This window comes from Equus asinus, chromosome 22, assembly GCF_041296235.1.
Source record: "Equus asinus isolate D_3611 breed Donkey chromosome 22, EquAss-T2T_v2, whole genome shotgun sequence".
Taxonomy (NCBI): domain Eukaryota; kingdom Metazoa; phylum Chordata; class Mammalia; order Perissodactyla; family Equidae; genus Equus; species Equus asinus.
The window spans coordinates 14428899-14443082 of record NC_091811.1 but is presented as its reverse complement, the minus strand read 5'-3'; the positions used below and the strand labels follow the sequence as shown (position 1 = coordinate 14443082).

The window sequence follows — 14184 nt, the reverse complement described above, 5'->3', positions numbered from 1 at the left end:
AATATATACAACTATGCACCAGGGGGCTTTGGGGAGAAGAAGGAAAAATAAAATCTTAAAAAAAAAAAATTCCCTCATTAAAAGATCGCCTAGATCCATTTTTATCTTGAGAAAAGTATTTTCCAGCAGGTAATTTACAAGCATCTACGAGGGATGGCTTTAATTTTACATCCTGGGAGTTTTAATGCTAGTGGTATTCATGCTCTAATGCTGAAAAGACAGAGTACAAACTCCCTGGTTACAGGTATAGATTCTAAACAGATCAACAAAGAATAATATAAAACAGATCAATGGATTAACTGTAACTTGGCAGGGTCTCTGCCTAGATTATAATGTTATTACCAGGTAAAAGACAAAGGACTTGGGCCTGACATGAAATGACAACAAAAGACCAAAAGGACCCAACAGAAAACAAACTTGCCAAAACCTTCTCTTCATCACCAGTGTGGTGTCATTATCAAAATAATCATACTGAGAACAAATCATTTGTAACTCTAATTCTGCAAATTTGAACCGTGGGCCCAAGTATAACCCATCTCTGAATATGATATTCTACTTAGCACCATCCAGATGAGAGATCAGAGGAAAAAAATCAAAGCACAGCTGGAGTGAGATGCTTAAAACGTAACTACACAGACTTTTTTAACAACCCAAAGAAAAAAATATTGAAATCAGCCATGAAAGCTTTCGGTAACTTAAATGCATAATTTTTCTAGTCCCTCTAAGCCCTAAGGAGTTACAAGGTAAGAAAAATACAGATTTTTAAAAAATTCCATCCTTTAAAAAAATTGTTTCAATTTTTGGAGCTCTGAAAAAAATCCTATCACCATAAACTCAGGACAGATAGATAACCAGCTTTCTCTCCCACTTTCAGGCCTCAAATGTTGGTGCTCAACAGCTTTTTAACAAACCCAGTGATCAGGTATGTAGCCACACAGTCTGTCATAATTACCTTGACATCATAGCCATACGTCTCTCGAATGTCTTCATCAGAATCTGTTTCTTCATCATCGTAGTCCATTGTTTGTCGAGGGGAAGAAGACACACTGCTCACCACCCGGTTAAAAGCAGACTGCTGGAAACTAGGTAAGTGTCCCTAAACAACAAACAATCCCAAGATGAACAGAGAGACATACTAAACAAACATAGGTAATTAATATGTGCTTAAGACTACCAAAATGTAAGGAACTTGCAAAATCGCTAACTGACTTCAACAGTTACTAAAGATCACATTATTTTACTACAATGCCAAGGTTCACCTGAATGATATTTCCAGGTAATATTTCACTAAAATAACCTACATATACAACCAAAGAAAAATCCTATTGGTGTATGAAAGAAGACATTATGAAAATATAGCTGCTGGTAACTTAGTGTTCTTTTCCTAACCAACTGGTAAGATAGATTTGATTTACTATTTACACACTGACAAACACTATCCTAAGAAATAGAAAAAGAAAGAAAATCCTAAACTTGCCTGTAAGTCTGGATTGGCAGCTGCTTTCTGGAGTTCTGCACTGATAATCTTCTCAGTTTTTTCTCGAGCTGCCTGCTCCACCATACGCTGGCTCAACACAGACAGTTTGGCCAGAGCAGAGGATAGTTCATCTGTTGCTAGGGCCTGCCGTGCTCTATCTTGCCAACACATAGCACGTTCTGTCAAACACTGTAGGGCCTCTCCTTCAGGCAACCGTACAGGCAACTTCTGAAGTGATACCAGGAGTGAGAGAATAGTTTCTAGCCTTGGCCTTCGAGACCGCATACAAAGAGGGCAAAGGAATTTTACTTCTTTAGCCTGCCAGCTAGACCCTTTTTTCTGGGAACTTGACTTAGGAAGTGGAACACAGCTGTTATGGAACCAGTCTTTGCAGAGCTCACACTGTAGCATAAACCCACTGGCTGTCTTGCGGCAAATGCAAAATTTTACTTCTTCTATGCGGTCCACCATTGTCATCTTGGCTAGGTTGGCTGCTCGGAGGGTGTGCATGGCTTCAATCTCTTTTTGCTCCCGTTCTTTGAAAACGGCCACCTGTATACAACAAACATTTAATTAAAAGGAATCACTATAAAACACTCCAAAAATACCAGATCCTCAAGGCTGAGGGATTGTCTCCAAGTTGTGGCCTCATGGTGACAAAGCACTGTCCTTTAAAAAAAAATCAGTTGTCAGTCATTTCCTAAAATTAGGGGCAGCCTGACAGTTTCCATGCAAACATTCCTTATCTGTGAAATGGGAAAATTTATATTTGACCATTCATATGAGCAGAGTACTTTGAATTTTTCTGTAGGGGGCAGCAGAAAGATAGGATGCCCTGAAGTCAAGCAACCTGGGTATGAAGCCTGGCTCTTGTACTTAATGTTGTACAGGCTGTTGATCTGGGGCACAAGTTTTCTGAATCTTAGTTTTCTGAAAACTGAGGATATCACTAACCTCATTTATTTTTTAAGGATTAAAGAAAATAACACACCTGAAAGTGCTTAACTTGGTACCTGGGACAAGGTTAACACTCAACAAATATTAGTTCCCCATCCCCTTGTAATTCATTCTCTGGGGGCAAGTTATATACAGGTCCATTTCTATCTCTTTCTAGAAGGCCTCCACTTGTGCAGAAGTAGAATAACAAAGCCTGATGACTAAGTATAACAAGGTTTTATGTAACTCATTTCAGAAAACTATATAAAAGTAAACAAAATTTAATTATCATGAGCATTGCCAGTGTATTTTCTTTCTAAACTCTGGTAGCTTTGAAACGATTTTGAAATAATTTCCAGTCCTACTTGTCTGGCGAGACTGACTTGTTAGGCAGGCTCTCTAATGAGAAATCATATCCACTGGCCTCAAAACAGGATCATTTGTAGGCAGAAACAGCCATATTAAGTTACTTAATGTATGCAATTCCCTAGTATTGCGTATTGCCCAAACTCATTTTTATTTTCTCTCTACTTCCTTAGGATCCTTATAATTTTAACACATTCTTCCTACTCTCCAAAAAATATCCCATAATTCTAATTAGCTATAAATATTTTATCCAGCCCTCACTATACTGCTGAATGTTACTAAGAGAAGGAAAATATTTTAATCTATTTTTGCTTTTTGTTTTTTGAGGAAGATTAGCCCTGAGCTAACTACTGCCAATCCTCCTCTTTTTGCTGAGGAAGACTGGCCCTGAGCTAACATCCATGCCCATCTTCTTTCACTTTATACGTGGGATGCCTACCACAACGTGGCTTTTGCCAAGTGGTGCCATGTCCACACCCGGGATCCAAACCAGTGAACCCCGGGCTGCCGAGAAGCAGAAGGTGAGAACTTAACCACTGCTCCACCGGGCTGGCCCCGATAAGGAACATATTTTAAATAGCAGCTGGTATCAGTAAGCTGACAGAATTCCTTTCAATAGCACAATTGTATTAAGCATCAAACATGCTATTAAAAGCCAATCATTTAATCTGATTGTAAGAGTCAAGTGTAGGAAAATAATTCGAGAAAAGGAAAAGCCTATAAAGGAGGTTCACTTTATTACTATCCATAAGAGCCAACACTTAGTAACCGCCAAAATGTTCATTATCAGAAAAGTACTCAGCAAATTATGGATAATTTGAAGGAATATTAGACAACTATTAAAAAAACAAAGAGCAATATGAAAAAGCCAATTTTAGGGAGAGAGAAGAATAGTAAACTTTTTATATACTTTGATTAGAAATATTTAAAACTATGTGAAATATGCATCACCATAAAGCCAGACAAAAAACTACACAAAAATAATAGTTAAGAATATATAAAGAGTGAATCTGCTAATATCTTCACAGAATTTTGTATTCACCAAGCAAACTCAAGATACTTTACATAATGCCTTACCACCATGGCTGTATCTCTGGTTTCCTCCAATCCTTCCTCCAGATCACTCAGAGGATCAAGGTCCAGATCCTTTTCTTTTTCTTTTTCTATTAGCTCTTTTACTTTTTTCCTTCTGTTTTTACCGCTCCCATATATACCAATGTCAGTCCGGGGACTCAGCACCTACAAAAATAAAACCAAATATTGAGCTCTGGTCTTAAAAAAATCTTAAAACTGGGTGACGTCAGCATCATGGCAGAGTGAGCTCTCCCAGTGAACTCTCACCTCCAAGACACAACTAAAAGGACATTCATATTCCAAGAGAGGACATCCACAACACAAAAAAGATGTCTGAGAGACCCACGCAGCCATATGTCAGGAAGCAGAGGTGCTGGAGCCCCGGCGGAGGAGGTGGAATGGAGTAAGAGGAAGCTTCGCTCCCTCCCCAAAAGACCGCAATTCTGGGCTTGTGCATGGCCTCCAAGAGGGAAGGAAAGGGGGAGGGGGCGCCCCTTTGTGAGAACATCAAAGATCCCCATGGTCCCTTGCAGCCTGGGGGAAGCCCTCTACCGAAGTGACTAGCTATCATGGGGGTGTCTTCATCAAGCCAACACCCCAGGAAAGCAGAGTGTGATGGGAGAGTGAGAAGCCTCCAAGAGCACAGAGAAGAAAGCGCCCCTCCCCTCAACCACCCACCACCTGGTTCCAGCACCTGAGATCCCGGCAGAACACAGAGGGCTCAGAATAGGCAGTTCTTGACTCCCACTCAGTGGTTACAGTTGAATACAGCAACCAAACAATACCACAGTGCTGAAGAACAGAACCACATCCTCTAGTAGTATCAAAAATTCTATTAAATCACCAGACCAGAAGGAAAATGACAAGTACCCAGAAATCAATCCTAAAGACAGAGAAATATATAATCTAAATGACAGAAAGTTCAAAATATCTATCATCAAAAAACTCAGTGAGTTAAAAGAGAATGCAGAGAAACAACTTAATGAGTTCAGGAGCTACTTCACAAAAGAGATTGAAGTTATAAAGAATCAATCAATCAGAAATATCGGAGATGAAAGACACGATGGATGAGATAAAACAAAATACGGATTCCCTGAACGCTAGAGCTGACATCATCAAGGAGCCAATCAGCACAATTGAGGATAGACATGTTGATGCTCCAGATAGAGGAGAGAGAACTAAGACTGAAAAGAAATGAAGAAAGTCTCCAAGAAATATCCAACTCAATTAGGAAATGCAACAGAAGAATTACAGGTATTCCACAGGGAGAAGAGAAGGAGAATGGAGCAGAAAGCTTGTTCAAAGAAATAATAGCGGAGAACTTCCCAAACCTGGGGAAAGAGATGGAAATCCAAGTGAAAGAGGCTACCAGATCTCCTAAATATGTCAATGTGAAAAGACCTACTGCAAGGCAGATAGTAGTGAAACTGGAAAAGTCAATGACAAGGAAAAAATACTAAGGGCAGCAAGGCAGAAAAAAATAACTTACAAAGGAATCCCTACCAGGCTTTCAGCAGATTTCTCAACAGAAACCTTATAGGCGAGGAGAGACTAGAACGATACATTCTAATCTTTGAAGGACAAAAACTTTCAGCCAAGAATACTCTATCCAGCAAAAATATCCTTCAGATATGATGGAACAATAAAAACTTTTCCAGATAAACAAAAGCTAAGGGAGTTCATAGCCACAAGACTCTCCCTACAAGAAATCCTCAAGAAGGCCCTCATACCTAGGGGAAAAAGGAGGAAGAAAGGGGTTACAAAGCCCAGAGTAAGGAGATAAATCGGTACATAAAATCATAAAATTGTAGCTATAAATCAGAGCAGGCTAGCAAATACTCAACTATGACATTAAAGATAAAGGGAAGGGAAAACACCAAAAACAAAGATAATCTTGTCATTTTAACCACAAATTCACAACACAAGATGGAATAAGACATGACAAAAACAACAGAGGAGGGGAAGAGAAAAGGGACTGAATCAGTTTAGCCTACGGAAACAAGAGGCCATCAGAAAATGCACTATTTTACCTATGATATTTTTCATACAAACCTCATGGTAACCACTAAACAAAAAAGCAGAACAGAGACACAAATAATAAATAAGGAGAGAACTAGGAAACCGAGCATAAAAAACTACATAACCTAATTGGTAGGCTGAAATACGCAGGATGAGAAACCAAGGAAATGCAGGAGAACCGGAAAACGAATGATAAAATAGCAGCACTAACTAAAAGCCCAGAAATAAAACCACACAGCTATGGACAGCTAATCTTCAACAAAGGTGCCAAGAACATACAATGGAGAAAAGATAGTCTCTTCAATAAATGGTGTTGGGGAATCTGGATAACTACTTGCGAAAGAATGAAAGTAGACCATTATTCTCATGCCATACACAAAAATAAACTCAAAATAGATCAAAGACTTGAAGATAAGACCTGAAACCGTGAAACTTCTGGAAGAAAATATAGGTAGCACACTCTTTGACACAGAACTTCAAAGGATCTTTTTAAATACCACGTCTTCTTGGACAAAGGAAACAAAAGAAAAAAATAAGTGGGACTTCATCAGACTAAAGAGCTTCTGCAAGGCAAAGCAAATTAGGATCAAAACAAAAAGACAACCGACCAATTGGGAGAAAATATTTGCAAACCACATATCCAACAAGTGGTTAACCTCCATAACATATAAAGAACTCACACAACTGAACAACAAAAAAACAAACAGCCAGATCAAAATATAGGCAGAGGATATGAGCAGACATTTTTCCAAAGAAGATATATAGATGGCCAACAGGCACATGAAAAGATGCTCAACATCACTAATCATCAGAGAAATGCAAATCAAAACTACACTAAGATACCACCTTACACTTGTTAAAATGCTTATAATCACTAAGACTAAAAATAACAATGTTGGAGAGGGTTTGGAGAAAGGGAACCCTCAAACACTGCTGATGGGAAGCAAACTGGGTCAGCTACTATGGAAAAGAGTATGGAGATTTCTCAAAAAAACTAAAAATAGAAATACCATATGATCTGGCTACCCCACTACTGGCTATCTATCCAAACAACTTGAAATCAAGAATCCAAAGTGACCTATGTACCCCTATTTCATTGCAGCACTATTCACAATAGCCAAGACATGGAAGCAACCTAAGTGCTCACTGACTGATGACTGGAAAAAGAAGATGTGGTGTGTGTATATACGGAATATATACAGCATTCCACACAATGGAATACTACTCAGCCATAAAAAAGACAGAATCATCCCATTTGCAACAACATGGATGGACCTGGAGGGTATTATGCTAAGTGAAATAAGCCAGACTGAGAAAGACAAACACCATATGATTTCACTCATAAGCGGAAGACAAACACACACATGGACAAAGAGAACAGTTCAGTGGTTACCAGGGGAAGGGTGCTGGGGAGTGGGCACAGGGGTGAAGGGGAGCACTTTTACGGTGATGGACAAGAAATAATGTGCAAGTGAAATTCACAATGGTATAAACTATTATGAACTCAATAAAAAAATAAAAATTTTTTTAAATTTAAAAAAATCTTAAAACTGAAAATAATAAAAGGAACCATTTCTTGACCACTCACCATGCCCTAGACACTTTCTTATAAATTTTATACACATTATCTAATTCAATCCTCACAACAACCCTCCAAAGTAGGTAGTATTATTCGTATTTTACAAACAAGGGAAACTGAGGCTCAGAAAGGAAACAACTGGCCCAAGGACACAGAGTTAGTAATTAGGAGGCCCATCCTCAAACATGAAACTATCTTATTCCAAAGCCTATGCTCCTAACTACTACGTTCAACTGCTCAAGATGAAATGGGTAATGAATATCTAAATTTATGTTTCCGAAAAATAAGATCTTTCAGTGACGGGGTCCCTTAACAACAGAGATAAGATCCAGATTGATTGCATTTTTCTGGACACAACACAAGATGGACCAGAAATAAGTCTGCCTAAGGCCCCAGATTTCTGGTCAACATTTAGTATTACCTAATGGGAACCATTTGTATAACCACAACCAGTTAAACTGGAAACAACCCTCACCAATACTACTACCACCTATAGGTGTTAAATTATCAGCTTCTGACGAGGTGCTAACATATGCATCCATAAAGTAAACTACTCTTCACCTGTAACAATGTATGGCTAGAATTCTTCTTAAGGAAGGTCCGCCCAGTCCTTTCTCTCCATGCCCGTGCTGCTGCTACCTGTGATTCCACTTGGGGCAATGCATCAAGACGCACAGGGATAGGGCGCCCTTTAGCAGATAAACTCTCCAGCTGCTCCAAGTAAGCATAATTGCTGCCACTCTGAAAAATAAAAGTACATTCTCATATAATTTACATTCTCTTATGGAGTCTGGCAATATATTGTCAAGAGACTTTATAAAGAGTTTAATGTTAATTTTTTTATTAAATATTATTCTTTAAACCTAATTGCATCTCCTGAATTAATAGAGCTCCCAATACCCTTTAAAAAAAGATTGTGTAAATTCGTTGAGTCAAAAATTTTTTTTCTTCCTTTTCTTTTTTAAGATTTTATTTTTCCTTTTCTCCCCAAAGCCCCCCAGTACATAGTTGTGTATTTTCAGTTGTGGGTCCTTCCAGCTGTGGCATGTAGGACGCCACCTCAGCATAGCTTGATGAGCGGTGCCATGTCAGCACCCAGGATTTGAACCAGTGAAATGCCGGGCCGCCAAAGTGGAGCACATGAACTTAACCACTCGGCCACAGGGTAGGCTCCTCTTTCTTTCTTTCTTTCCTTTTTGTTTTTTTGGTGAGCAAGATTGGCCCTGAACTAACATGTGTAGCCAGTCTTCCTCTTTTTGCTTGAGGAAGATTGTCACTAAGCTAACATCTGTGCCGATCTTCCTCTATTTTGTATATGGGATGCTGCCTCAGCATGGCTTGATGAGCAGTGTGTAGGTCTGCACCCAGGAACTGAATCCTTGAACCTGGGTTGCCAAAGTAGATTGCGCAAACCTAACCACTACACCACTGGGCCAACTCCCATGTTGTCAAAGATTTTTATTTTATTAATTAATAAGGGAATAAGTAAGATGTAAAAACCAATTCAAAGGACAATCTAAATAACAGACATATATAAATGCAATTAGGAATGAAGAAAGGAATCTGCTAATAGATGGAAACAGATGTTTAATATCATACAGGACAAGGGAATCATCTTTTCTACAGTGTGAAAATCAACTGTTCCATTACAGACAAATTTAATTGCTTTTCTATGGACAAAATTCATTTGTATGACTATCACTTTTTAATAACTGACAGGGTTGTAAAATAGCTTGGTCAAAGAAAATCTAAGGAATGCACTCCCAGAATCAGATAACCCTGGAAGGCTCAGCAGACAACATCCAGTATCCCACTGAAAAGACATCCAGTAATCTCTCTTGCCTTCACAATTTTTCCAGCAACTACAAAGCAGTATTTTAGTTTTGAAATCACCTCCATTTTATTTTATACAAACACAGGTGAGAATGGATCTTTTCCTTCTAAGTCACAATGTTTCAATATTTCCATGTAATGAAATCATTATTATTTTTAGAACTTATACACTGCTTTAAATTTACTAAATAACTGAATCATTACAGGAGATGAGAGGGTTGATAAGTAATCCAGTCCAGGGACTCAGCAAGAACACCTCAAGGAAGTCAGAAGCCTGCAGACAATAATTCAGAGTGATTCCTTGGACTGAATGAATCTCCTAGCAGACAGAAATGTAACCATTCCTGTAAGAAACTGTATATATCCCAGACATTCACTGTTAGTCACAGGCTATGAAGGAAAGGCATAGTGTGACGTGCTAAATACTGACATTCCAACAAAAGGTTATTTCCCATGTATTAAGTGACTCATTTGCCTATAAATTCATTTGGAAAGTTATGAAACATCTGGAAAAACAGACAAGCTAAAAAACTTAAGTGAATCTTTCCAGCTGACCCGATGGCCTAGTGGTTAAGTTTGAGTGCTCCACTTTGGCAGCCCAGGGTTCTCAGGTTCGGATCCTGAGTTTGGACCTAGCACTATTTGTCAAGCCATGCTGTGGTAGCACCCCATATAAGATAGAGGAAGACTGGCATAGATGTTAGCTCAGCAACAACCTTTCTCAAGCAAAAAGAGAAAGAATGGCAACAAATGTTAGCTCAGGGCCAATATTCCTTACACAAAATAAATAAATAAATATATTTTTTTAATTTAATTTTTTTTTAATACACAGAAGCCCAACAAGTGTGTTTCTTTCTTTCTTTCTTTTTTTAAAGACTGGCAGCTGAGCTAACATCTATTGCCAATCTTTTTTTTCTTCTTCTCCTCCCTAAAGCCCCCAGTACATAGTTGTATATTCTACTTGTGAGTGCCTCTGGTTGTGGCACGTGGCACGCCACTTCAGCATGGCCTGGCAAGTGGTGCCATGTCCGCATCCAGGATCCAAACCTGTGAAAACCCTGGGCCGCCGAAGTGGAGCATGTGAACTTAACCACTTGGCCACACGGCTGGCCCCTTAAGTGAATTTTTAAAAAGAATGAGAAGGTTCTAGCCCTAAGAGATATTATAATGGTATAATTAAATCACTGTAGTACTAGGAAAAGAATACACAGCTAACTGGAGGAGAAAAGAAAGCTCAGATATAGACAGGGTCAAGAAATACTTTTTTTTTTTTTTCAGGAAGATTAGCCCTGAGCTAACATCTTCTGCCAATCCTCCTCTGTTTTTGCTGAGGAAGACTGGCCCTGAGCTAACATCCACGCCCATCTTCCTCTACTTTATATGTGGGACACCTGCCACAGCATGGCTTGACAAGCGGTGCACAGGTCCACACCCAGCATCCGAAGTGGCAAACCCCGGGCTGCCAAAGCAGAATGTGCCAACTTAACCACTGCACCACCAGGCCAGCCCCAAGAAATACCATTTTTACTACTACTCCTTCTTGTGATCAACTATAGCCATTTGACTACAGAACACCTTCTGGCTAAGCCTAGACATAGCCTGCTACCAAGCTATGTATCCTTTTTTTAAAAAATTTGTTTTAAAGACTGGCACCTGAGCTAACATCTGTTGTCAACCTTCTTTTTTTCCTTCTTCTCTCCAAAGCTCCCCAGTACATAGTTGTACATTCTAGTTATAGGTCCTTCTGGCTCTGCTATGTGGGACATCACCTCAGCGTGGCTTAATGACAGGTACTAGGTCCATGCCCAGGATCTAAACCAGTGAAACCCTGGCTCACCAAAGCAGAGTGTGGGAACTTAACCACTCGGCCACAGGCCTGGTCCCCCAAGGTATGTATCTTAAAGAAGAGTTTGCTTGTCAACACAAGCTGTCCACTTACGTAGAGCCTACAATCCAGTCCTCCCACTGAAGGGAAGGGCTTAGTGGAGGAAAAGTCCTTCAAAATTACAGAGTAATTCAAACACAGGACAGCTACTCATACATGCCAATTTAGTCCTTCAATCACAAATAAACAGACAACTAAGGATTATCAGACATTTGAGGACAACTAACTGCCTCAAACAGGTCAAAGAAGAAAGAAACAGAGGAAGTGTCCTGATGAAAACAGAGATGATTTAAAAAAACAGAACAGAAAGAGTGGCAGTCAAGCAGACCTTAGAAAAAGTCAACTGAAAATAAAAGTAAAATAGAAGTCACTAGAACTTGACACCTAGAATATGTTCTTTCTGGCGGCAGCAACTTAATAGAAGAGAGGTGGTTTCTTTTTTCTTTGAGTATAGTTTTATAAGAAAGAGTCTATATATGCAATACTGTAAATGCTGCTTAATGGTTTTTATAATTCAGAAGAAATATTATGTATTCAAGCATAATACATAATCATCTCTATCTAGCACTTAAATTCATTTAGTTTGAATTACAGATCTATACTATATATGTCTTTCCAATTAGAGATTATGCTTTTTCGAGGGTCAGGGTCCTATCTTTACATCATTCCCTCATATTTCTGCTCCCAAACAACTAAACTAGTAAGATGAGTATTGTCGTGTTCAGTAAATGGTAGTTTCACTTTCTTTTTCTGCCTCTTATTTTAAAAGTAATTGTTGCACATGGTAAAAAATTAAAAGAATACAGAATGGAACAAACTCCCTACTGCTAAGAATTAAATAGGTTAATTCCATCATCTTTCATAGCAGGAAGTCAACAGAAACAAGAAATGTTTACATAGGTAATATTTATTTTGAACTGTAAAATCAGATGGAAGAATAAGTGAATTTTTAAGTACCAAAACTATATTACGGTTATTCTATTCTAAAGAATTAAAGGCTTAAAGGACTCATCTGTGAGACAGTATCATCTGAATGGGAGGACAATTCAAAAGGCTCCTTACCTGAATAGCTTCCACTTTAGTCGTCCATTCTCGAGCCTTTTGTAAGGCTTCTTTTAGGGACAACACATTGGGTAGAAAGGCTGGAATGTTCTTAGCTTCGTTCACGATACTTTCTAAACTTGCCACACTATGCCGTGGTCTAAAAAGAAGACAAAATTACAGTGGATGCACGAGGAAAAGTCAAACTGCTACCAACATTTAAATAACATTTCACAATGTTCAGAGAACTTTCATATACATGATTTCATTTAATTCTTACCACAATCCTATAAAACAGGCAAAGCAGCTATTATCTTTATTTCCATATTTCAAGAAAACTTTAACTCAAAGAAGATCAATTATTTTCCCCAGAGTCACTTAATGTAGTAAACGGCACACCTGAAATACTGATTCAATGAGTCTCAGATCCCATGTTCTTTTCACTACACTAAATTGCCTCTATTTTAGTTCTCCACAACATCTGAAATTGTCCGAGATGCATTAGCAATGTAGAAAGCAACAGTCTAGAATTCCATTAATGTTGACCATGTACATTTAATTCAACCACATTCATTAATACCTAGTTACACAAAGATGAATGAAACATAGACCTTATCCTCAACTATCAGCATACAAGAATTACACCTGTACTGGTAACTAAGAATAAATTACTACAGGCTCACTACTATGGGAGGTAGTGATTAATTCTGCACAGGAGAGTTGAGAAGGGCTTTGAGCTAGGCTTTAAAGAAGTGTGGGGCCCGGCGCAGTGGCGTAGTGGTTAAGTTCATGCTCTCTGCTTTAGCAGCCAGGGTTTGCAGATTTGGATCCCAGGCATGGACCTACACACCACTTGTCAAGCAATGCTGTGGCAGCATCCCACATACAAAACAGACGAAGACTGGCACAGACAGTAGTTCAGGGGCAACCTTCCTCAAGCAAAAAGAGGAAAACTGGGGCCAGCTCCGTGGCTGAGTGGTTAAGTTCACGCACTCCGCTGTGGCGGCCCAGGGTTTGGATCCCGGGCGCGGACATGGCACTACTCGTCAGCCACATTGAGGCGGTGTCCCACATCCCACAACTAGAGGGACCTGCAGCTAGGATATACAACTATGTACTGGGGGGTTTGGGGAGAAAAAGCAGGCGGGAAAAAAAAAAAAGATTGGCAACAGTTGTTAGCTCAGGTGCCAATCAAAAAAAAAAAAAAGAGGAAAACTGGCAACAGATGCATGCTCAGGGCCAATCGTCCTCACCAAGAAAAAGGAAGTGTGATTTTTGTCAAGCGAAAGGTTAAAGAAAAAAACCCCAGGAATATAATGAACAAAGACCTGGAGAAACATTTAAAAATAAGTTAACAGCCCAGAAGGTACTCCGTAAATACTTACTGAATTGCAAAGATCAAGGGAAAATATGAGTACCACTATAATTAGGTAAGTGACAATGGAGTTGAAGAACATAGTTATGAAAGACACTTCAGAGGCAAAAATCACCAAAACTTAGTATTGATTAAATGTAGGAAAATGTGAAAAAGTTTTCAAATATTACTACCAACAAAATTTCATTTGGTAGACTATTATCAGTTGCATCAGGTACACTAAATCATAGTTTTGCATTCCAAAGTTATTTAGCTTTTCTCATTTAATATGCTCCCACCTCCTGGAATTGTCATGAATCTGAAGACACAGGGTAATCCAAATATTTTAGATAAAGCTATATATGAATTTTAGTATGTATTCTCCACGGCATCTGAAAAGCAAAATGTCAACCATACACGGAACCTCTTTGGCTGAGCAGGACTGTGTTAATTAAATCATCTAAGGCTTTTCCTACCAAATGTATGCAAAGTAAGTGGCTGGCAAAGTAGTAAAAATACATGGAGACTTTGGAATGAAGTGGAAAGGCTTTAAATTTGAGCTCTGTTATTTAATAACTACGTGATCTCTCTAAGCATCCCAGTTTCCTCATCCTCACAAC

The 14184-nt window shown here is 38.9% G+C and overlaps 1 protein-coding gene across 2 annotated transcripts in view; it reads right to left on the bottom strand.

The window, feature by feature from the left end:
• The window catches only part of KDM5A (lysine demethylase 5A), a 98512-nt gene that overhangs the window by 28962 nt on the left and 55366 nt on the right, over positions 1-14184 (bottom strand). For both annotated transcript variants that reach the window (XM_014841804.3, XM_014841803.3), the window contains exons 20-24: positions 12232-12370; positions 8013-8192; positions 3857-4018; positions 1478-2029; positions 953-1096 (exon numbers count right to left, since the gene is read on the bottom strand). In XM_014841804.3, coding sequence (XP_014697290.2) covers positions 953-1096; positions 1478-2029; positions 3857-4018; positions 8013-8192; positions 12232-12370 — 1177 coding nt within the window. The remainder of the gene's footprint in view (positions 1-952; positions 1097-1477; positions 2030-3856; positions 4019-8012; positions 8193-12231; positions 12371-14184) is intronic.